At 28.6% G+C, this 27083-nt stretch overlaps 1 protein-coding gene across 1 annotated transcript in view; it reads left to right on the forward strand.

Annotated features, from left to right (window-relative positions):
- LOC122271476 (agrin) overlaps positions 1-27083 on the forward strand; it is a 405090-nt gene that overhangs the window by 188683 nt on the left and 189324 nt on the right. Inside the window, exon 2 of the mRNA XM_087168482.1 lies at positions 13111-13146. Coding sequence (XP_087024608.1) covers positions 13111-13146 — 36 coding nt within the window. The remainder of the gene's footprint in view (positions 1-13110; positions 13147-27083) is intronic.

A 27083-nucleotide genomic window follows, 5' to 3' on the forward strand; every position in this document is an offset into this window, starting at 1 on the left:
TACATTTAAAGTTCTCAAAAATAAAAAGTAAACAAAAATGTTTTCTGAAATATTATTTTATTTTTTTCAATAAATTCAAGTAATATATGAGAATCGAATGCAATCATTTTATACGTAGAAATGAATCGAATCATTTTATTCCATGAAATAAAGTAAAATTACACAAATTTAAATACAGTGATTAGTGTTTATAATAATATACAATAAATGTACAAGTTTAAATAAGTATATAAATATATAATATATCGCTCATGGGCTACAATAGCTGCACAACTCAAAAAATCATGTTTTGAGATAAGTGGATTTACAGTTTTCATTGCTAAGGAAATGCTTTCGTTTGCTTAAACGAAGATTACCTTCAAGTTGAATTATGAGTTGTGCCAGTATTCATGTTGAAAAGAATGTGTATTTTTATATTTACACCTGTTCTTAGTCCAAAACGCGTGTTTTTTCAGTAGTGCCACAAAATGAAGCTCATGAGTGATATAATCAACATATTATAATATATAAATATATACATAAATATACAGTCATTGACCAAATTAGTAGACGCACTATAAGTTTCAATGCACAACCTTAATTATCAGGTGATACTATACATTATTATTGTTTTTACGCGAATGAAACCTGATTGCACTTGTTTATATTCGTGTATCAATTGGTTAACGTTGTAATGCAATACGTTAAAAATAAATACAAATAGGAAGTATATGAAAATCTCCTGTATAAAAATCCATTGGATGTATATTTAAATATCAAAGTATTGCATATAAACTCGTGCAATACATGCAATTATTAAAAAACTACAGTGCGTCTAATAATTTGGTCTTATTATTATAATATACTAATGCAATATCTGATATCATAAATATTCTATATTTATATGATATATCGTCGAATTTATTCAATTATTATATATCGTTTTAATTTTATATTATTATATATCGTTTTAATTTTATATTATTTATCGTTTAATTTCACTAATTGATACACGAACGTAAACAAGTGCAAACCGGTTTCAGTCACATAAAAACAATAAAGCTGTGTAATAAGATTTTGCATAGAATCTTATAGTGCGTCTAATGATATGGCCAGGGGCTGTGTAATGTATAATAAATAATATATTTTTATCATTTATTAATTTATTTATTCAAAGTTACAGTCGATCGCATTTTCCGAGAGCAATTTCTGTTGTTGCTTTCGACTGGATAAAAATCTATAAAAACCTATCGATAAATCTATACATCTATACATAATCTATACATCTATACATAATAATAAAAGCGGCTGTGTGTGTGTCTGTCTGTCTGTAATCACAATATATCGCCCCAGAAGCCTCGCCAAGGCACGAAACTCGGCACATAATTGTGTTTTGACATAATGAAGAAGTATTTTTTTTCTTTTTCAAAAATTTTGATTAGTTATTTAGTTATCAGTCATTTTGTAAGTCTATGCTTTTCGTCTGCTTTTTCGTCTTCAAAGAGCCATATTCAAAAAACTATTAAAAAATGCATATACTTTTCCCCACTCTTATAAATGCATGCTAATGCGAACCTTACAATTGAAATATTAATTTTCGACAACTTAAACCAATGATATACGAAGGAATTAATAATTTAATTGTAAAGTTCGCATTAGTTTACATTTATTAAAGTGGAGAAAAGTTTAACTTTTGTATTAAAAATGTGGCAACATATTCGATACGTAAATAGAACGCTTCGCTTTGATATATTTGTCGCTGTTCATAATTGTTATAATAAGTTTTTCTTCTTCTTTCCACTCTCTATTTTTTTTTTCTTAAGCGAAGACGATAATTTTTGTAGCGATATTGTAGTACTTTGTACAACTAAAAATTCTTTTCACAACACTTTAAAAATATTTACTTTATTTTCTTTATATATACAGAGAACAGTCGGCAAAGAATTCGATTAGGTTGAAAAACATTTTGCTAAAAAGGAACGAATTCCAAAAGAAAAAATAAGCAACTTAAAGAATAAAAATGCTGATGCCAGCCAATTTTTTGAAAGTTAACTTAGAAATAACAAACCAAACGATGTTAAATAACAAACCAAACGATGTTAACAAAATGACGTAGAAAGCGCAACTAGATCAAAATTATACAAGCACAACTAGATCAAATTATAATACCTGAGTGCTTGACGTAACAGATATAGAAATAGAATTTGATACCATAAAAAATTATATAGAAATAGAAATTGATACCATAAAAAATTTATTCGTTTTCGTGTTCTTTTCATGTATTTAGCATTTTAGTTTTTTATTTCTTAAGCGTTGTAGCTATATAATTTCAAACATCCTCAAGAGCTATAACACATCTGCAGCAGAACTGGATATGAAGACAAAATTGCAGGACAGGAACACTTTATACATAATAATAAAAGCGGCTGTGTGTCTGTCTGTAATCACAATATATCGCCCCAGAAGCCTCGCCCAGGCACGAAACTTGACACAAAATTGTGTTTTGACATAATGAAGAAGTATTTTTTTTCTTTTTCAAAAATTTGGATTAGTTTTTTAGTTATCAGTCATTTTGTAAGAAAATCTATGCTTTTTCGTCTTCAAATAAGAGCCATATTAAAAAAACTATTAAAAAATGCATATCTCTTATAAATGTATGCTAATGCGAGCCTTACAATTGAAATATTAAATTTCGACAACTTAAACCAATAATATACGAAGGAATTAATAATTTAATTGTAAGGTTCGCATTTGTTTACATTTATCAAAGTGGAGAAAAGTTTAACTTTTGTATTAAAAATGTGGCAACACATTCCATACGTAAATAGAACGCTTTGCTTTGATTTATTTGTCGATGTTCATAATTGTTATTATAAGTTTTTCTTCTTCTTTCCACGCTCTATTTTTTTTTCTTAAGCGAAGACGATAATTTTTGTAGCAATGTAGAAATAGAAATTGATACCATAAAAAATTATATAGAAATAGAAATTGATATCATAAAAAATTAATTCGTTTTTGGGGTAGACTATATTTGAGGGTGCCCCCGCCAAGTTGTGATCGAGGTTGATCGCCAAGCTGGGCGATGTTGAAAACCAATCGTTATTCTGATTGGTTTAGATTTTAATCGTGATTCTGATTGGTTAAGAATTTAGCGTTGTTTTTAAATGTAATTTCAGAGATCCGTTAGTTCTACTTTGGATACTGGCTGGTAAGGTTACTTTTGCTTCTGGTACTAAAAATGAATACTGTCAATAAGACAAATCTTAAGTTTCTGTACGATTTGAATAACAAAGGAAAAAAAGTAGTGATTGACTGGTGTATGAATGAAGGTTTAATTAGTAATAGATATAAATGTCCTGTTTGTGGGAAAGATGTCTCTGGTTGAACGTAAAGATTGATCAGATGGATTTGAATGGGTCGTGTGAAAGGTTCAAATGCTCCCAACATAAAAAGATCTATTAGAAAGGGATCGTAGTTTAGACAGTACCTAACTGCAATTAGAGAATTCTGTGCACCAAAATCTGAAGATATTCAAGCTTAATGAAGAAGTGAGTTATTTTTCTCTTTTTCTTTCTGTGCTTACTCCATTAATTTTTGTTTCGATTCAAAATGCATTATAGTGGGTTTATTAATTTTGATTCTATTCTGTTCACTGCAATTTTAAAAAGCTTTGCTTGAATTTTCAATTGTTTCATTGAAATATCACTATGTTTTGGCCGCTATTCCTGTTACCACGGAGTTCTGGCAACCAAGTAAGACGCCAAACATAAGTCGCCGATTTCGCCAAGGGGCACCCTCAAGTATATTTTCCCCCGTTTTTGTGTTCTTTTCATGTATTTAGCATTTTAGTTTTTTTTCTTGAGCGTTGTAGCCATATAATATATAAAATAGGAATTTAATTGTTTTTGAAGGAACGATCACACTTACCTTGGATCTCTTTGGTTTTTCTATTCTTTATTTTAACAGTTTTTATTAAATGTAATTAGTTATTTCAGAAAGTTTCAGTTTGCAGGTAAGCACTTAGATTTTAATACTGAAGTTTCATGATTTGCTTTCATAGTATGTTCTAAAGTATTCGTTGACTTCTTAAAAACCCGATTACTGACATGACATGGCAGAATCGCCTTCCAAAAAACTTTGTATTTTGTCAAAGAAAAGGATATTAAGAGATTCTCAAAGAAGAAGAAGGGCCCAAGAAACATCTGTGGAACGTCGAAGAAGGATGGAACATGACCGAATTTCGACAAGCAATTCTAGAGCCCAAGAAGTATCAGAGAAACGTCAAAGATTAGAAGAGGTTTTCACCTAATGATGATTTCGAAAGCAACTTTTGTATTATGCTTTTACAATTTCTGAGGCCTTTTTAAAAAAAAATTTAAAAAAATCAAGTCTCCACCTGATATTTATATTATAGGTTAGATTACCATAGGCCTTAGGTTACCATAGGCCTTATGTTACCATACCAAAGTTACATCTTCAAACATCCTCAAGAGCTATAACACATCTGCAACAGAACTGGATATGAAATTGCAGGACAGGAACACTTTAATTGTCCACTAATTTTCAGATTTCCTGCTATGTTTTAAAAAGCTTTATTTGTGAAAACCGTTAGCGTGGCGGACAGCTGGCCGCCTTTAGCGGCTAGTATTGAAATATAATGAACTAGTAAGAGAGAAGATTAACCTTTGGATGCTATACTAGTTATACTGGATGTTATACTAGTTATTTTAATCATGCTTCTTTAAAGTAAATATTTATTTGCAATTCCATTTTATATTATATAGTTATTTATTTAGTCTTCTTCATAGTTAGTGATTGATCTAATGGTAATCAAAAGAACCGCGATGGCTCAGGGCGTTCACCTTCCAATGAGGCGATCTGGGTTCGAATCCCAGCCAGAACGAATTTTTCTGGATTGAGTTCAAAACTACAAGGCTACGGCGTTGAACATTAGTAGTCGTAAATCCAAAAATTTGGTCGGCTGTTCAACGACGGTTATAAAAAAAAATATTTATCAAAAAGTGCTTAGTAAAATTATATTGATGTGTTTTTAATAAGACTATCAGAGAGCCTTGAAATCTAGAAGCGATTTCGCAGTTCGAATATTTCAGTAACTAATTTCAGGAAATGAAATCTAGAAACAATCCCACAGTTCGAATATTTCAGTAGCTAATTTCAGGAAATGAAATCTAGAAGCAATTCCTCAGTTTGAACATTTCAGTAACTAATTTCAGGAAATGAAATCTAGAAACAATCCCACAGTTCGAATATTTCAATAGCTAATTTCAGGAAATGAAATCTAGAAGCAATTCCGCAGTTTGAATTTTTCAGTAGCTAATTTCAGGAAATGAAATCTAGAAGCAATTCCGCAGTTCGAATATTTTAATAGCTAATTTAAGGGAAAAGAATTATTTTACTCAGTTGTGAAAAGGTGCATGTAAACAGCTACCATTCAATTCAAATGTGTAGGTGGACTATGTATAATTACCGAGTAATTGATTTCTGACTTTTGTTAAATATAATATTTATCAATATTGTAAATTTATATTGTATTAGTTAAAAATGTTAAAACTATATTACTTTTTATTAATGCAGATGCTTTTCTTAATATTATTATATAATTATAGAACTTCATTTATCCCTTAAATCTACATAAATATTTTCTTTACCAAATAATTATTGATATTATTTCGTCTCTTTACCTGTATTTCGAAAAGAAGCAAAGAAACTAACATTCAAGATTTCTTTTAAAAATAAAGTTTTAATTAAGTACACTGCAACGTTTAATGCAATATAAAAAAAATCAGTATAAAATAGAACTATATCGATAAATAATTTAATGATTTTTCAAACATTAAATATACTTTGTAAATTAAAAGAACTGAACAAGACTGCAATTCAAGCCAAGTATTACAATGAAACAAAGTTAAAAATTCAATTCATCAATAGAAAAGAAAATTTTAATGAAAGTGTAATTGCTTCCTCGAGAATGCATTAAGTAAAAAATTAAAATGAAAAGAATGAAATTCCCAATTTAATATCGTTATTATAAATTGGTCCCAAAGAAACTTTTTCTTTATTTTTGTTCATGCTTCATTTCATTCTGTCGAATTATAGAAATAATATATTCGTATATATTTTTCTATTTGCTTATCGGTGCGTGAATAGTCTAGCTCTTACACTGTTATGTAATTCAAATTAAAAGTTGAAATACTATCTGTTTTTTTTTTGCGTGTGGTTTAATGCTGCTGAAAAAATGAAAAAAATAAAAAATTTTTTTTATCTGAGCTTTAATAAATCTCCGTTTGTATGAAGGATTAAAAATTAATATGCTCCGTCTTCATATTGTGAAGAATAAATGAAATTCTCAAAAATATCCATAATAGCATCAGTTTGAAACAAAAACAAAAAAAGAACTCTGTTGATTTACTGAATATATTTATAGTTTTTAGATCTTCAAACATTTATTTTATTCGAAATGGATGATTTTTTGTTTGCCATATTATATTCTGTAAATTTATGTTATGTTTATAACTAACTATTTATAATTTTTAGAAAATTTTTGAAAAGTTTAGAATTTTGCTGTAAATTTAGAAGACTTAGAATTAAACGAATTTATTTATTTAGAAGATTTTAAATTTTATTTAGAATTTCACTGTAAATTTAGAAGATTTAGAATTAAACGAATTTATTTGTTTAAAAGATTTTAAATTTTATTAAGAACTTTATTTATTTAGAAGATTTAGAATTTATACTGTAATCGTTTGCATATGTCTGTCTCTCATATAATGACAGAACCGTTTGTGCTACCGTCTTGAAATTTGAACAAGTGGTGAAAGGAACAATTTTTGTCCACGATTTTAAAAATCCTTTAAACTTTTTATTAGATAGTTCAGTAAAGACTTTTGAAAAATAGAATTTCTAATTGGTATGGAACTAGCGCCTTTAATATAAATTAAACTGCGGACGATTCTGTTTTTTTTTAAAAAATTGTTTTAAAGCTGCAACAGTAGTACTTGCTTATAGCTGTTATTAGTAAAAATAAGGTTTTGCAAACGTTATTAAATATTTTATTATTTTTTTATTCGTTTTGTCTGATATACCTATTGATCAATAAGAACTTGGTAGTTTATGCGAACTTCATCACCAAATTAATATTTCTTAAGTAATACGTAACCACGTGTCTATTTTTCTGTAATTACAGTCCCTGGACAAATTATTAGACGGAGTATAAGATTCTATGTAAAATCTTAGTTATCAGATGATACTATACAACCTTATTGTTTTTACGCTGCTGAAATTGATTTACACTTGTTTTATGTACATTTATCAATTGTTTAACATTGTAACGCAATACGTTAAAAATAAATACAAATAGGATACATTAAAAATCTCTTGAATAAGAACCCATTACATGTATGTATAAATATAAAAGTATTGCATATAAACTCGTTTCAAAACATGTAATTATTAAAGCACTATAGTGCGTCTAATAATTGAGTCTAATTATTATAATACACTAGTATAATACCTCATGTAATAAATATTCTATATTTATATAATATATCGTCTAATTCATCAAATCGTCAAATTTATATTATATATCGTCTAATTTAACCAATTGATACACAGACGTAAGCAAGTACAAAGGTTTTGTAGACGTAAAAAAGACGTAAACAAAACCGGTTTCAGTCACATAAAAACAATAAAGCTGTATAGTATCATCTTATAATTAAAATTTTACTTCAGAATCTTATTGTGCTTCTAATAATTTGGTAAGAGACTTTATGCTTTTAAAACGTGTTTCTATAAAACTAAATCATTAAAAAATTGCCGGTAATTGAAATAGAAAAAGAGAAGAAGTTATGTACTGAAAAGCAAAGTTAATGGAGATGGTACTAATTCATTTAGGAGAAACGTAAAAAAAAATTGGTTCATAAAAATGCCGCTGATGTTATGCTTAGTAGTAAGTACTAAATGAATTAAAAGCTAACAAGGGAAACTAGGGAAGTGTGACTCGCCAATTTTGAAATAAACTAGTGGGATGTATGCCTTATGAGGAATAATTTTAGGGGGCAACATTCGTTTCGGCCCATAGAAGGTCCTATGAGAGATAAAAAATAATTCAATATATAGAAAAATCGGTATTTTATTACTTCAATGCAGACTATTAGTTATTGCAATTGTCTCATAATCCAATTATTTTGTAATTAATTGGATAATTAATTAATTTGCTAATTAATAAATTAATCAGAAAGTAATTAATTATTAATTAATTATTAATTAATTATTAATTCATTAATTATTTATTAAATTATTGATTTGCAATTACATACTCCAATTAATTTGGAAAGTTTCTTGAAAAAAAAATTTTAAAAATTTAATGTCAATTTTTTTTTAAATTAACCTAACAGGTTTTTCTGAAAAACTGCAAATATATAAAATTTTCGAAATCAATTTTGACAATAAATATGCATTATATTGAACATGAAAGTACCACAAAATTAATTGGAGTAAGCATTGAAGTAATAAAATACCGATTTTTCTATATATTGAATTATTTTTTATCTCTCTATGGGCCGAAACGAATGTTGCCCCCTAAAATTATTCCTCATAAGGCATACATCCCACTGGTTTATTTCAAAATTGGCGAGTCACACTTCCCTAGTTTCCCTTGTAAGCTAAGAACTGAAATTACTAAGATAAGTAATAGTTAAATGGTAGTAGTTCGTTTCGAAGAAATTTAAATCGCCAAATGTGGTGTATTGGCGCCTAAATTTGGTAATTCTAGAATTATAGTAATTAGTTCAATTTTAATAGGTAGAAAATACACTAATTTAGGTTATAACTTATTACGTTTGGTATCTTTTAAAACTGCTTGAAAACTGTGTAGTTTTATAATACACTGGTATAAGAAATTAAAAGAATTTGCAGATTTTGTCGATTATCTCTAGAACTACTGGACACTCGTTGGAACCGGAAGGTATGAAATAGCCGGTGCAGAATAAACAAAAAATTGGGTTAATTGGGGGTAGGGTCCCCTCTTACAGATATACATGCCTTGCAGCGTGTTTTCATACTTGAAATAAGGCGCAGTTTATCATTTCCTGTAGTAATTGGCCTGAATTATCCTCTAGCAATTTCATACCTTCCTACTCCAAAGAGTGTTACGCACGATCATGCTCGTGTACTACAATTGTTGAATGGTTATTTGTTTTGTGTTGTATCAATGTATGCACAGATTAAATTTCATTAAAATTGGTTTAGTAGTTCTACAGATAATCGACCCAGTCGGCAAATTAACTTAATTTCCTACACCAGTAAAGTTGAGAATGTAATGATTATAATATCTATATATATATTTCTCTTACACGGCACCAAAAAAAAGCCTCATTACAACTCCCCGAATGGCAACGTTAGAAAATCGACCAATGATTGCTGTTAAAAATGTCACATGGCAAAACTAGATGAGGTGGCTCAACATATAGCGCTTTTAAAAACGGAAACAATAACCAGAGTGAGCATTATCAGGTTGTTTAATTCAGATTCATGCCCTAAAAACATGATAATATTTAATTTAAACTGGCTCAACATTTTCTCGGGTAATGCTAACAGCCATGCATTTTAATTTATTGTAAGTAAAACATCCTTATTTTGTTCTAAAATGTTATATACTTTATCACAAATGTTAATTAATATAGAAATTGATTTCAATAATGCTGATCACCAAAAAATATTTCATTTGGCGATGAAACAAATTTTTGTGTTCTTGAAAATGAAAGACTTTTGGAGGGTTATTATCTCACAAGGAAAAGTTAGGGTATAAAGTTTATATTTTTAAATAATAAAATTTTTTTCTAAAACTTTCAGAATTTCTAGCATTAACTAATTTATTATACACATTTAGTTGAATTTAGGTGAGTAACTGCAATATTTGATAATTTATTTTGCTAATATGTTTCTCATTTAGCTAATGTTTTGATTTTTTCACCATGTACAATCTAAATAGCTAATATACTTTTTTAAAAGCCAATAAGAACATTGATAGAATTCTTCTACATAAGTACAATACTATGTCTTTGATGATAAAATAATATGTCTTTGTGCTAAAACATTGTGTTCATTGGCGAGCGAGCGCAGCGAGCCATGGTTCACGGCGTGAACCACATAGGATTGCGTAGCAATTCCCGGGGGTCGGCGAGCGTTAGCGAGCTGGGGGAGGAGCCTCCTAGTATTTTATAATAGTTGATAATAGTTATAATAATGCGTTGACCTTAAACCACAGCATCGTACCAAATATTAGCTATTAATCTTTAATTTGATGAAATGAACTACTAAAATCGTGTTTTGTTTAACATAATAGCGTAAAGCCACAAGGAATGCAAACAAATAAAAATAAATAAATAAATAAAATTATTTAAACTTTATTAATTATGTTGGTATGACTTTCAGTCTTGTGCGTGATTTAAGTGCCATTTTGTGTTATTTTATTTATTTATTCTCCCCGCACGAAGAGCTGGAGTTCCGCCAGTGTAATATAAAATTAAACCTTTACCTTGGTTTTAGGCATTCAAAATGTATAAGCTTAATATTTTTATGTTTGAAAAAGATTTTTGAATATAAAGTAGTTCTTATTAAGGCGAACGTTTGTGGAATTTGAAGCGTTGATGGAAAATTGTTCCATTTAAGGTGGTGCTTTTTTCCTGTTTAGAAGGTGAGTCTGGAGATTGCCATAATTGGCACATAATTGTTAATGCCATAGTTAGTGCCATAATGAGTCAATAATGTGCACTAACATGCCATAGTTAGTGCATATTATTGTTTCTTGTAAATTTTACTGAGTATACTATCAAAGAAAAAGAAAGATTTATTTTTTCAATAAATCAATTCTGTTATGAAAAACAAACATAGACTTATTGACTGGACTTATTATTATAATAGACTTATGTGGCTATTATTAATATCCGATGACTTTTCTTATAACAACACCTGATTAGGGAAAGGAGAGCATTAGTGTAGGGAATATCGTGCATTGGCACTTAACCTTGTAAAAAAGAGTAACGGAGAAATAACGGGGCAGTGTTAATTAACCATGCATCCATCATCAGTGGCCATAAGAAAAACATATCCATACTAAACTGATCCATACTATTAACCAATAAAACCATTAGCTGTAAGAAACGGCAATGTACTCAATACAGGGTACTGGTACTAAACCTAAAAAATTACACCAATTTAAACAATACCAGACAAATGTACATCCGAAAATGGTCATTTACCTTCAAACAAAGAACAGTGTAGGGTATTCCGGGCATTGACCCACACATCTCTGCCAGCTTATTAATCCGACCTAGTGTTTTACCTGTTTTATTTAGCATATTTACTATAGTATAGTCTTTAAATTTCATATTGTTAATCATGACATTGTTTTTCGGTAATTGTGTTAAATTATAGACATTAGCAGAGATGATTGTGCTCCGGAAACCGGTTTCCAGAAATCCGAGGTCCAGAAGTTTCAAGAAATCATCGATCACATATATAAATAAAAATTCTTGTATATTTTATTTAAAAATATTAGAACTAGAATTTATAATTTGCATCTCTTTCATTTGTAAATATTTTTTCTGATAGAATAATAAATGTAATTAGAGAAAAAAGTAAACTTTTACCTAATTAGTCATTTAAATTATGCAGCATATAATTTATTTAGAATTTTATGTTACCAAAATATCAATGATTTAAATTTATAACGACATTAACTTTTTGAAATGCGTCATTAATAATTTTACTCAAGAAATTTTCAGGATTTTTGAGTTGGGCTCACAATCATCCCTGCATTAGTTATATTGACCTGTAAAGCCTTCAAAAGCAAAAACAGTCTTAAATAATTAAAAATAAATAAATCAGAAAGATATATTTTGAAATTGATTCTGAAGCTAAACCAGTTTGTATCGCCGAATATGAAACCACCACCTCAAATACAAATAGTAAGCCGCCCCTCTCTCGTCTCAACTGGTACCACCTGAACCGGAACAACCGGTTGTAACTTAGCCCTTTGAACCATGATGACTTAGAACATGAGAATCTACCAAATAGATCAAAAGCTATTCAGAGAGTTTCTTTCTTTAACGTTTTATAACTAATAGTATGTTTGACATTGTCCATGGTATAATTTGTAATGCATTTGTATATAAGTTCAACTCTAGTTTTATAATGGCCTTTTTGTAAATATTGCAGAACTTATAGAATTCCAAACATTTTAGAATATACTCCACACATCTATCTCTATGCATCTACTCCATACATCCTATAAATTTTAGAATTTATAATTTATTCTTCTTATTCCCACAGAGATATATGGTTATAATGTTTTTTTTTTTTGTGCCATTACGAAACTTACAGCACGCCTCATATATTTCTATTTCATGATTCTTTATGGATTCTAGCATTTGCATTACATATTTTCAAATTTACCTAAATTTACTTAGTTGCTTCCCCATTGTGCAAGTTACATTTACTAAAAACCATTCTATTCGATATAATAAATTGGAACTAAAGTAACGTAAATCTTTCGCAAATAATCAAAATATCTTCTTCCGCAATTTATCTTAAAATCAAAATGAACGTACGAGACCAAATCTCAAAAACTTTAACCCACGAGGCTAACGGGGCAACAAAAAGGCTGCAATTATGTTTCCATGGTGAAAATACTGAAACATCAGTTTAAGAAACGATAGAAGTTCAAAAAAAACATATTTTTAAAGAAATAATAGCAAAAAAAATATCTATAGCTTAGATTCAATTTTAAAAGATGGTTGTATGAATTACTTATGAAAACAATAAATGAAATACGGTTCCGATTCTCGCAGTAGAATTGAAAAAGTATAAAAAGCTCGCAGAAGAGCGATCTTTTTTTCCACATCAATTGATTCTTTGTAGGAAAGAGTTTAAAGATAAGTGTAATTTTATTAAACGTATATATAAATAATAATTGGATCAAAATATGTGCTGTACTGTTATCGAGCTTTTTTCCGCTGAAATGAGTTTGAAGTTTTGATTCTAAAAAACAACAATGAGTGCCCATAATTGTTGAATTGAATTTAAAAATGGAATTTTTTTTTCTTCTTTCAGATCTTCCTTACAAAAGAAGACCAAACATTCAAGAGAGTAAGTAGATTCAAATTTCGTTTCTTATTTTATTCTGAAAGAATAAAAATATCTGTATTTGAAATGAAAACAAACATTTATGATAAAAAATGTACGCTGAAAGTTGGTATGTTTGATGCATTTTACCAACACTCGGTTGCAAGTCGATAACCAGACTCCGTTTGCCTGACAGGTACTTTTGCAAGACATCTTTTCCCGACATATATGTTTGTCTGGTTACTCATTTGCCCTACAAGTACGTTTGATAGGCATCTTCTCTTACCAACAGTTAGGTTGCCAGATAGCTTATTTTTTCCTGCCAAGTAGGTTTTCTAAACAGGTTCGCTTGCCCTACAACTCATCTGTTCGATAGTGCATTCTCCCGACAAAAAAAACGAAAACTCTTGCTGACTAATATATATATAATTAATCGGATTAATAATTAATTTTTGAAAAGTACTAATTAACCAGTCTATATACGCTCTTTAGTACTCTACTACAGCCACATTGCCACTGTAACAACTAATACATATAGTATGGTTTTTATTAACGCCTATTAAGAGTTAAGCATGAACCATTACGCATGAAAATAAACTGAACAGTTCATTTTAATATTGAAATTTAATTAGAGGTTATCCAAAATTTGTTGGCAATGGTTACTTGATGTGCAAAGATAAAAATAGAAATAATTTATCCATTATTTCATTGTAATGTTATTGCAAAACAGATAATCCACTATAATCAAAAAGCGAAAAGGCAATGAAAATGTTTAAAATAACTAAGAAAAATAATTTAACGGAAAAACTGAATAAAAAAGGGAGAAAAAAATGAATTGTCGGGAGAATGTACATGTGGTGAAGATAAATTGCCACGCAAATCTACATGTAGGCAAAATGAGTTGTCCGGCAAATGAGCTGTTGGGGAAAACGGTGTCCGGCATTTGAATTGTATAAAAACCGAGTAGGGGGAATGACCTGATCCGGTTGAGTTTTCAAAAATTTAGACTAAATAGTAAAATTTCTCGATAACGAAATTGATTCATTCATTTGAAAGATTCTCTGTAGAAAATATTGCGTTCGACAGAGGATTTTATTAAAAAATATTAAAAAAATATTTGTCGCAATTAAAAAAATATTACGAAATGTTTAGTTCGTTTGATGAGTCCAAAAGTATATAATTACATAATAATGTTATGCATATTTGAAATAAAAATACGAAATTTTTCACATAGAATATTTTTGAAAAGAACTTTTTTTTCACGTAGAATTTGTTTCACATACATTTTTTAAATAGAATTTTTTGAGAAGTGGTTCCAGAAACAGACACGTGTGAGAGCGAATCAGTTTAGAATACTTAACATAGAATTCTTTTCACGCAGAATTCTTCATATAGAATTATTTTTACTTAGAACTCTTTTCACCCTGAATTCTCCACATAGAAGTCTTTTTACATAGAATACTTCTAAAAGAATTCTTTTTACCTAGAATTCTTCATATGCAATTTTTTCCCACGCAGAATTATCTTGCTATGCATTATTTCTGGAAATGATAATTCGAGTAGTTTCAAGAACAGGCAGAATTCTTTCATCATAGATTAATTTTTTTTAATGCTAAGTGGTATCCCTGGAAGAAATTGTTTGAGTTATCATTTTGAAAAAAAAATTTAAGATAGTTAAGTTTCTAATAAGTGAAGCAAATAATTATTTATGAACTGTAACGAATCGTTAATGAGAAAATTATGACTGAAAATATTAAAACCTTATTAATTGCAGGAGAAAACAGAGAGGTGTTAAATCTATATAGCATACAATTAGGATGTTCCTTGAATAATTTTATTTTTTAAAAAAAACATTTAATTTCTATTAGCATCAAAAAATAGTCACATAACCCGTAACCTTTGTTTACAATTCAAATGCAACGAAATGCTTTTTTTCCGTAACGAAACTCAAAATTTCGTTTTTTGAAAATCACCGAGAGTGCATGTGTTGTATAAATCCCTATTCTGTGAAATTAAATTCCTTATTTTTACTTTTACCTGTGCGTAAAAGTTGAACCTTGTTTCTCCAGACTGAGTAATTCTCTTAAGAATACCAATTTCTCTTCGTTACTAAGTTTAGCCTACTATCATATTTTTCCATTAAAGCGGTACATTCTATTTTCTTAAAGCGCATTAGGCAAACAATTACAAGAAGTTTTCACTCTTCCTAATTTGAAATTGTTTCCCCAAGAACTCTAAAAGCGGATGGATTTCACTCTTATTTCAATGCATAATGTGGATTTACAACTGCTTCAAGCACCATTTTCTCCATCTCGCGAACAGAACTAAAACTTCAATAAGAGGAGCTTCATTGTCAGCCACTTAGAGTGTTAACCGTGTTTAAATTTTTAAACACAATGTAGTTTCCGATTGAATAATAAGTTTCTGTAAAATAACTTGGATTATTGAAGTACTTAATTAGAATTATGCACTCATTTTAATATTTGGAGATCTTAAACAATGAGTAGTTTTATTTCACATTTATAAGTTAGACAGATATTAATGGTTAGAAATAAGAATCAGATATTTCTGTGAATGTTTGATTTGTGTAATTTATGGAATGTAAGCAATGTACAGATTTCTGTCAAATTCATAGAGCTTGCACAAAAAAGGTGCTTATTTCCGTCGTTCTGTTTTTCTTTTTCTGATTCGGGTTCAGACCTTTAAGCAAGAATAATCATCTGAGAAATACGATTTTTTTAAATATAAATAGAAACAAGTAATATTAAAAAAAGAATTTCTAAAGTCAATTCCTACTTAAGTCAACGAAGAAAATTTTCATTTTAGTTACTTTTTATTAAATAATTAAAATTTTTTCTCCCACATGAAACTAAAATTAATTAATTAAATCTAATTAATGAATTTTGAAAAAAAACTGTATTAACATCAAGTGTCACCCACTACAAGTTTAAAAAAATGTATTTGAACTTGAGTGGGTGAATAAAATGTATTTTATGAAGGATTGAAAATTTGAACAAGATATTATAGGGAGAGTGTGAACTAATAGAAGGAATTGAAAAATGTACTTTTTCTTCTTCTTAAAACACATTAGACAAACAATTAAAGCAAGCTTTTCGCCTTGAAGTTGTAAGTTTTTGTAAATTAGACGGTTTTTTAAAGTTATTCATTTGTATTGAATGTTTGTTTTGCGTTGTTTGAGGTAGATGTGTACTTCATTGACATCGCACTTGTGTTGCACTATGGGCTATTAAAACGGTCTGGGAAACGTGTTGTTTGAGACTTCCTACATTAAACAAATTTCTTTCAAATTTGGATATTATTTTATAATTTTGTAACCATCGCTGAACAGTCGACCCAATTTTTGGGTTTACGACAACTATTGTTCAACTCCGTAGCCTTGTAATTTTAAACCCAATCCAGAAGACAAGTAAACTTCTGGTTAGAAACAGAAACTCTAAGTTAGAAGAAAAACTTCGCACAATTTAACTTGCAAAATAGTAATCTAAAAGAAATTACTTCTTATCTAGTCACTATTAAATAATATTCTTTATGCCGCAACTAATTTTCTATTGCGTGGCATAAGCTATTTTTTGGAGCAATATTTTTTTAATAGTTTTTTTTAGGGTAAGGGAATTTTAACTAAACTTAATTTCATATTGCTTAGTAGACCAGAAAATATCTTTGTACAATATATATCATCATTTATATATCATGAATTACTAAAGTATATTAGTAAGATATATCAAATTTTCATACTTGAGATAGAGGCATTTTAAATTAAGAGTTTCTAGTCCTTCCATTTCCATAGGTAACAACTGTAGAGGGGACGGCATTTGATTGATCTCTTATTTCCCGTCCGATTTTTTGCGATTCTGGAAAATTTCAGCACTATAAGTAATTTACAACCGTTAACAGGGAAGAATGAAACCATATCCCCAACTCAAACTTTTTGAAGGCTTTTCATTGATAAACTAGCATAATCTTGATGGTAATAATCATCACCCCAATGTAGGAATTCGGACTGATTTATGATGGTTCAACATAAGAATAGCAATTTGTTTGTTCATGTTGAACCATCAGAAATTCCCATCATAGTTTCTTAAAAATCAAATGTTGGAACGATCATGTACCACCATCACCCCAATGTAGGAATTCAGTCTGATTTAGGATGGGCCAACATTAAAAAAAAAAAAAATGGTTTTGAGGGTATATCTCTGCTGAACCAACAAGAATTTCCATTAAACCATCGTGGAAATGTATTGTTGTTCCATAGTGGACCGTCACGAAATTCCACGGTATTCTAGAAATCAAATGTTAGAATGATCATGAACAACCATCATTCCACTGTTGGACTTCGGATTGATTAATGATAGTCCAAATTCCTGAGAACCAACAGGAATTTCCATTAAACCTTCATAGAAATGTATAGTTGGAACCATCATGGACCATCACGGATCATCATGGATTATTAGTTCATGAGAATCAAACTTCTCTTGATGGTTAACCATTATTTCCTTGAAGTAGCATTTTCCATCATGGAATGATGGAAGTTTGTTGGCATATCAAGCACCATGAACTCAGAATGGAAAATGTAGGATGATGGTGACCATCAAATGATGTCTGCACATATTTTGTGTTTTCCCCATATTTTTTTATGCAAATGCGTAACTTTCTTTGTTTAGACGGTTTTTTACTTCTTTTAACATGGTGAGAATGCCTTAATATCTTCTTTAACACTTTTCATTTGGCATTTATTATTAATTTATTAATGATTCGAATTATTTTTACGATGGTTAGGTTTGTTCGTAATTGGAAGAGAAGGAATGAAGGAAATTGGATTAATGTGTAAGTGCATGAGATTTAAGGGAGTGAATGATAGATAACTGAGAATTTGATTGACAAAATTGATCTGATAAAATTGATTTTTATTTAATTTTTTTCTCATTTAACCGTCATTTAAATCAGCTTAATTTTAACCGACCCGTATTGTCGATGAAAATAGGATTTTATAAAGATATAAAGTATTAGGGGGACTGGAAAGTAATGTCGTTTCGGTGCATTTGATATTTGTTATCAGGATTTTATTTATAATCAATAATGTGTTCACCCTCGTTAGCAAATACATTTCAGTGCCTGAACGAAAATGAATTGAAATGGATCGGAAAACAAATGAATTGGTTTTTAAGACTAACGAATATTTAATGCGCCGAAACGACATCACTTTCCGGTTCCTCTAATAGATATTATAAAGATATAAAGTAAAGTTATTTATGCATGAACTGGTATGTTTTCGGTAGGATAAAATAATTGAGAAATATAAGTCGGAGTTTTGAGTGTATGTCAAATAAATAACTTTTCTTTACAAGTAGGAAATTATTAATAGAATCATAACACAAAAACGCGTTTCTTTCTGTGGATGGTAATTCTAAATGAATAAGGAAGTAGATATTACATCGAAATGTGAAAATGCGTTCGAAAAAAATATAAATTCTATTATAAGTTTGGGGTAAAATGAGTAAGATAAGAAAATGGCTTTTTCTTAAATTTAAATTCAATATAATAATGTGAACATGTAATATATCATTTTATGTAGTAATTTTTTCCTTCAATCTTATTCCTCAAACAAGTTATAAAAAGTCTCCTAATTTATGGTCTGAAAAAAAAATCTATTTTAAATGCATTGTTTTTCTGATATGCATTACAAAAAATATCCCACAAAAATTACTATAAAACACATTTGTAATTTAAACTGATTAATGAGATTTTTGTTTACAAATTATTAATTAAACGGTAAATAATTTTAAACGAAATATCGACATAAGACATTACCTAATTGCATCTTCCTTTGCTTACAAAAAACAAAAAAATATCCTCACCATAAGAATAAATTTATTTTTACATACGCAATTAATTTTTAACCCATGAACTATTTTTTATTCAATCAGTTGTCTTTTTTAGAAAAGTTTTTTCTTGTAATCCCGTCTAATATGTCCAAACATTCTTGGTAGAAATTAAAAAAAATTGTACCGTTTCTCTTACTTGCTTTTGAAAAAGAAAACTTATATAAATTATTTTTGCTCCTCGATTCGATTTAAGTAAACAATTCTTTGTAATTTTAATATTTAAAAACAACTTCAATTCTTTTCTTATATGCTCCTTTTTTTTTAAATTTCAAAATAATGATAAAAAAAAATAACTAACCCAACTTTTCAACGAAAATTACAGAATTGGAATAAAGATTAAAAATGAAAATAACCGGGTGTTTCTGATGTTTTCCAAATTTTCATCATATTTGATTACAAAACATGCTTAAGGGTAGAAAACACAGGAATTAATTTAAAACTTTTTTTTAAATATGTTTTGAAATAAGTTGTATTTGAATTGATAAGCTCACGTTTGAAAATTTTAATTGAAGCTTACTGATAAGAGTTTTCAACTATGAATAACAAGAAAATTATTAATTTATTGAAAACAATATGTGCTAGCACATTTTTTTTTCTCCAAAATATTGCATTATCACATTTGATAAAAATGCTTTATAAATGTTTTAAATTGTTTGCTCACAATAAGAGCCGTTTACTGTAGTGTTTTTTTTTTTTAAATAAAGTTGAAAAATGTGTTAAAACTATATAAATTTTAAAGAAAAAACTATCGCGTTTTAAAGAAAAATGCCATGTTTCCAAGTTATTTTATTCGTAAGCTATAATTTAGGAATTTTGTTTTTGTATAAAAAGTTTCAATGATCAAAGTACTTAAGTACAATAATTTTAGGTTCAGGTTTCGAAGTCAACGTGCTCATATGCAGTTAACATGGAGCTTTCCGGTGGCGCAGTCGGTAAAGACGTTTAGACAGTGGAGGGCGGGGGTTTGTGAGTTCGACCCTGAAAGCCGACTTTACAACTGGCATGTATTCGCAGAAATTAAATCTATTCTGACTGAATCTGATTGAAAGTCCTCCCATTGGAGGTGGGGTGGAAGTTTAAAGAGATGGTTACCAACTCAGGTGTTAATCCCGTCGTCTTACAGAGGTAAAAATTTCGTGTGCATTTCTACCACCGTTACTAAATACAAAAATACATGAAAAACTGGACTTTAGGTGCTTGCCTATGTTTGTGTGCGCACTTGCATGTACAAAAGTCCTTTATGCATAGAAGTGTCGCAAATTTCATGACAAGTATTTCTTGCACATGTAAGATTACATGTAAGTAGATGCAAGCTATTCCAATAAGCGAATGAAATCGCTGTGTGCAATAGCTCTTTCATAACCATTTTACTTATTTTATAGTATATTTTAGTGCTGTATTTAGCTTTAAAGTTAAGAATAAATAGCATAAATATTGGAATTTATGATTGATATGATATGATGCTACCCAAAAATTTAATAACCTTGATTCAAACAGTCGACTAATAAGTCTTTAAGACGTACAGAATTCAATATTCAAATCACCCTGAAATAGCAGAAGAAAGATACTTTTCTTAAATCATATATAAAATATTCAATCGATTGCATTGATAAAATTACATGTTTAAGCAATTGTTACAAAAACACTTTTAAATAAAATGCATTATAACGCTTTAAAAATGCAAAAAATGTTGTTTGAACCATACTCAAAAGACCAATATTCCTGAGTCAAGTAATAGACTAAATTCGTTACATACTCACTAAGGAAAAAATATAGTCAAAACTACCAGAATATGGTAAAATTTGCCATATTTTTGGATCTATAGGAACACCAAAAAACACTGTAATTTTTTCCGTAGCTGTTTGGTAATTGATTTTGGTGAAATTAACACTAACATATTGTTTTATAATGTGTGTTAAAACTGATTAAATGTTAAAAAATTTTGTAATTTTATCATGATACCTTAGAGCATGGTATGAAAACAATTTATTGGGTTAAATTTACTTTTCTGTATTGTATTTTTACTAGTGGGATAAAAATGACTATAATTTCGAAAATTGGGTTTTCTTGTAAACAGTTACCATATAAACGCAAACCGCTACCATATGACTGGTTTAATTATCGTATATTTCGATTTTATCACAAAAATTATGTTTTTTCTCACCAGAAATTACTTAACCTTGTAGTTCTGTAATTTTATCAGAATTATTTTCTCTCTGCAGAATTCAAAACTTAAATCACCCTAAGCATCTCATAGTGCATGAAGCTGATTGCAAAGTTTTAAATCATTTAACTGTAATTTATAACAGTATATTAATATTATCTGCACAAAATAATAATTAATAATATTAGACCACCTTTCTAAATAACTTTATCTTAAAATGTAGAACATAATTACATTATAATAATAACGGAAACAATTATCTTAGTTTTAAACTCTTGAATTAAAAGCGTAATAATAGCAGTACGGAAATATAACTTTAAAGTAGGAAAAATATTATAGAATAATATTTATGGAAAAAATTTATTCGCGATCGCAACGAACTATAGGGGGCGTTGTTGTATGAGACGCTTACCCAAAGAACTTATACGCTTCGCGTAAAGAAGGGAAACTTCCTATACTATCAATGTTAAGTCGTAAGGATCTTTCCCCCAACTTGGGCGCTGAAGGTGTAATGCAGGAAAGCCACCGTCAAGAGCGATTGATTTTCACCCAATGCACTCATATTTTCTCCGTTAATTATAATCGGATTTGATTTTGCTTTTAAATTTTTTTCTGTTCACAAATTTAGCAGGATTATAATTTATTTTAAAGTAGTAAATATTTATTTAACACAAGTAATTTTTATTAAAAAATAAAAATTCATTAAAACTTTAAAAAATTGAGTAAAATTTACTTCTCCTTGAAAAAAAAACTTTTTCGCTTTGTTAATTTTTCCATGTGTGTATATGTATAAGAAATGTGCTATATAAAAATAGAAATTTTCAATTATATATGTACTTAGAGTTTTAAAAAAATAAACAAGACACTTGTTGCAGAATTTGTTTTATCTTTATTAAACTTATCTAAAAATATTCTTTTTGGTTATATATTTTAAGAATATACTTTTCAATAAAATAAAAATTACACAAATAAAATTGTATACATTTTATACAATAAATAAATATTTGACCAAGTTTATGAAATAAAATTACATAAAATTAAAAAGATGCAATATTGGTTCATTGAAACTGCACTGGGAACAAGTCTGCATTATTTTTGATACATAATCATTAATTTTAGAATGTCTTGAACACAATCTACATCTGTTGTGTAGTCAGTCTGTCAGTATCAACATTCCGTAACGATACAACTTTGCTGGCCTCGAATCATTTCTTGTACCTAATATAAAAAAAAAATCACACAGTAAGATTAAAGTGCTAATATGACATAAGAATGCTGTCTAATTCGAGAACGGAACTTAAAATGTATGGCATTAATAAATTATATGCATAATTTTTCTTAAGTATTAATATTTTATTAAATATTTTTAAAAAAGCAGGCAGTGTTTAAGGAAAATATTTAGAAAAGAAATTTAATAACAAAACAATTCATTGGGGGATTAAATAACAAAATCAATTAAATTTATGTTTTACTGGCAGTATCATCTTCATAGCATGCAGGGGCCCAGGGCACAAAAATATTTTAGACCTATAATGTGTCGTAATGCTTAAAAACAAACTAAAAAACTTCACATACAAAAAATAAATCATTTTTAAGATACAGTCCCTGGCCAAATTATTATACGCACTTTAAGATTCTATGTAAAATTATAATTATCAGGTAATACTATACAGCTTTATTGTTTTTACGTAGCTGAAACCGGTTTCCACTTCTTTACGTTAGTGTATCAGTTGGTTAACAATGAAATGAAATACGTTAAAAATAAATACAAATGGGAGGTGAATGAAAAATCTCCTGAATAAAAATCCATTTGTATGTTTAATTATAAAAGTATTAACATGTATATTAATACTTTTATAATTAAATACATTATATTAATAAATTAACGCGTATGTTTAATTATAAAAGTATAGTATGTAAACTCGTGCAAATCATGTCATTATTAAAAAACTACAGTGCGTCTATTAATTTGACCTTATTATTATAATATAATAATATAGTACCTGATACAATAAATAATCTGTATTTTCATTACATTTTGTCGAATTTATATTACATATCGCCTAATTTAACCAATACACAAACGTAAACAAGTACAAACCGGTTTTAGTAGCGTAAATACAATAAAGCTGTGTAGTATCACCTGACATAGAACCTTATAGTGCGTCTAATAATTCGGCCAGGGACTGTATAATGCATTAGTTTTAACTAATTTTGATTACCACAAAAACTCAAATAAAGTACTTTTAAACTATACATAATTAAAAAAAAATTGATACGCTAACCAGTTGTAATCCTCATATAATAAAATAAGAAAAATAGTTTTCGGTTGACTTTTTAAGTTTTCTTGGTGATAAACTACTCCAATTATTGGTGTTTGATAATCAATCACCATTTGTAGAAAAAATATGCATACTCTATAAAAAAAAAAAAAATTTTTAAATATATAAGGTAATGTTTTTAGTCTTAAATTCTTTTTAATGCAATTTTTCAAAAAAGCACGATTCTCTAGGGCCCCCTGAGAAAATGGGGTCCCCGGGCATTGCCCTGTGTGCATATAAGTACTGTTTACTGGATATTTACAGCTAACAGATAAATAAAATATATATATCTACTATAAACCACTCTATAAATATAATATGAATAAAAAGTAACACTTTTTACACTTAACACTATTTAAATAATTTCATATATGTAATGAACTTTCAAAAATTTAAAATGTCAGATTTATAGATCTTTTTCACATTTCTTGAAAAACAATTAAATTTTTACTTAGTTATATACATAAATTTCATTTGTAAATATTTAATTCCGACCAAAAAAGATAAACGCAGTTATGGAATTATAAAGAATTTCAAAACCAAGTAAAATTAAATTAAAGCCAAACACTATAAATTAGTCGCACATTTAGTTGCAATTCTAAGTCAGTCTAATCTGACAGGTTCATGTAATCAATCATTGAAAAATAATTTACCGAAATCTTCGAAAATGCTTAACTATTTACTTACATTTCGATATTTTGAGGAAAGCGAAACAATTTCAAATTTGGATAACCCGCTCTATTTACATTGCAGTAAGCACATCTATCATAATTCTTTGCTCACAGAAGAATCACTGAAAAATATTGAAAGAAAAAAAGAGGATTACAATCTTTATCAAAACTGAAAACAAGGCGAAAAAAAATCAACAGAAGATAGGTTATACAAAGCGCACTTACTTGTTAGGGATAATTGTCAAATTAACGTCCGCCATTGATTGATTTCTCATGTGCTTCTCTCTCCAAACTCTCCTTCCAAAACTAAGGATGATATTGCGCATGCGCTGCACTGTGCCCCTGGAGACAAACTTCTCCGCCGTACACGAATCGCTGGCATTGTGCCAAATTTTGTTACGACTTTCGCGAGTTTCCCATCTTTACACTTATACAATCTTTGGCTTACCTGCGATTTCCATATGAACCGTCATTCAGTTACTCTGGAGACGTCGTTAATGTAGCCTGTAGCATTGCAACGTTCCTTCTTTAATGTGGCTTATTAAATTTAAAAAAGAAAAATGCTTGATATTCTTTCTTGTACAACCGAAAACAAAATGGTATCTCTTTTTATTAGAGAAGGAATATCCAAAACACATCGGAAAAATATTTGTACATTAACAGAAAAAAATATGTATATTCTTATAAGAGTTAAAACCTAATGCCCGAGAAATAGTATTACTAAATTTAATGATATAACATGAAAGGCCCATTTAAACTTTACATTCTATAGTTTTAAGAATCATATTAGTTCAAAAATTAAAATGAACAAAAAGTATACATAAGCCTCATAATTTTATGAAATTTAATTTTGTAAATAACGTTTTTTGACAACAATTTTTATCAAAAAATTTCAAGTTTCAATAAAAATCATTATTTAGAAACTAAGAAACGTAAAATAAAGAATGCTGACGAAACAAAAACAAAAAAAAAAAAAAAAACGATTCTTTTTTGTCTCCATTTTTAGTGCTACGAATATTCGTCTTTGGGATTTGCCAAAAACAAAACAAGATGCAATTTTATTTTTTCAGGAGGGAAATATTTTACCGAAAAAACGAAAATGTACCAATTCCCACAACATAAAACTTTATCTTGGCAAACGTACGTTTTGGAAATGTTATTTCATTTGGAATCTTATTCATCAGAGTTCATATGGCGATATGATTGTTTTGAATCTATGCTAAACTCTATATCGGCTCATTTTCCACCGAAATCCAATTAACTATTTTGATTTTAAATAAAGTGTTTTATTTTATGAACTGTCGCAAAAATTTTAAGTGTAGATTGGCGGCACTTAAAAACCGCCAAATCTGTAGCGGCGGTGGCGTTAATACGTCGTAAGTACCGAATTTTTATTCCATACTTTTCTGAATCATATTATTTCAAGCATTGGAATATACAAGAAGTATACATAAACACATAATGTTATACCATTTAATTTTTCAAAAGTATTTTGAGAACAATTTTTATCAAAAAATTATAAACTAAAAAACGGAAAATAAAGAATTCTTAGGATAAAAAAAACGATTTTAAGAATTCTTAACATTGAAATAAAAACTTTCATATTGTTTCTTTTTTTATTATTCTTATAGTTCTTAATCAGAAAAACAATTCGCGATCGCAACGCTCGAGTACGCCGTCTAGCGGGAGCCTGTAAATATCGGACATTAATTTATCACGTTTTCATTTAGTTCCATCAAAGTCATTGACTGAATCAGACGCCATTTTTTAGCAGCAAATAAGAAACAAAATTTCCCTAAGGAAAAGGCCGAAGAACTTGAAAAAAATCTCCAGAATATTAGTAAATCTTTCAGGAACAGAACACGCCAAACATTTGAAGAAAAATTCCTCAATAATTTTTAATTTCTATTATCAACAAACTTGCAACTGATGACTTCCGATTTCGGATACTGTTACAGATGTGTGTATTAAGGTAAAATGCATTTCTTCTGTCTTCAATTCATTACGAATTAAAGTGAAGTCAACATTGCTTTCGTCATTCCAGTGAATAAATATGAATTCAGAACATACAGAATTGTAATAGTTATAGCATATTCTTCTTCGTTATAGAATAGTATATATTTCTGTATCCATATAATTCGGAAAACAACAATAAAAAATTATCCAAGTTACTTGAAATAGTGCCATTTGTGCTGATTCTTAATTAATTTAAATCGTTTTCTTGTTAAGTTTTTTTTAATTTTGAAAGAATAAGTTCAACTAGAATTCAGCTATTCTGTTTTTAGCTACATATTCAAATTCATATCAATTATAAAATTTTGCTGTGTAGTATGTTATCTAAAAGTAATGAAGGTATAAACTATGTATCTATTATTTGAGAATAAAGTTTTCAAACAAGGAACTTATCATTTTGGAATTCTCCGGGAATCATAAATCAGGTAAGTGCAATGATTTTTACAATAAAAAATTTGCTTGTAAATATTTTTTTTTCATTTGATGATGGTTCTCTACGGAATGGTTTTTTACGTCTGATTAAGAACTATAAGAATAATAAAAAAAGAAACAATATGAAAGTTTTTATTTCAATGTTAATAATTCTTAAAATCGTTTTTTTTATCCTAAGAATTCTTTATTTTCCGTTTTTTAGTTTATAATTTTTTGATAAAAATTGTTCTCAAAATACTTTTGAAAAATTAAATGGTATAACATTATGTGTTTATGTATACTTCTTGTATATTCCAATGTTTGAAATAATATGATTCAGAAAAGTATGGAATAAAAATTCGGTACTGACGACGTATTAACGCCACCGCCGCTACAGATTTGGCGGTTTTTAAGTGCCGCCAATCTACACTTAAAATTTTTGCGACAGTTCATAAAATAAAACACTTTATTTAAAATC

The sequence above is a fragment of the Parasteatoda tepidariorum genome, chromosome 7 (genome assembly GCF_982258835.1).
Source record: "Parasteatoda tepidariorum strain Cologne lab strain chromosome 7, Ptep-v5.0, whole genome shotgun sequence".
Taxonomy (NCBI): Eukaryota; Metazoa; Arthropoda; class Arachnida; order Araneae; family Theridiidae; genus Parasteatoda; species Parasteatoda tepidariorum.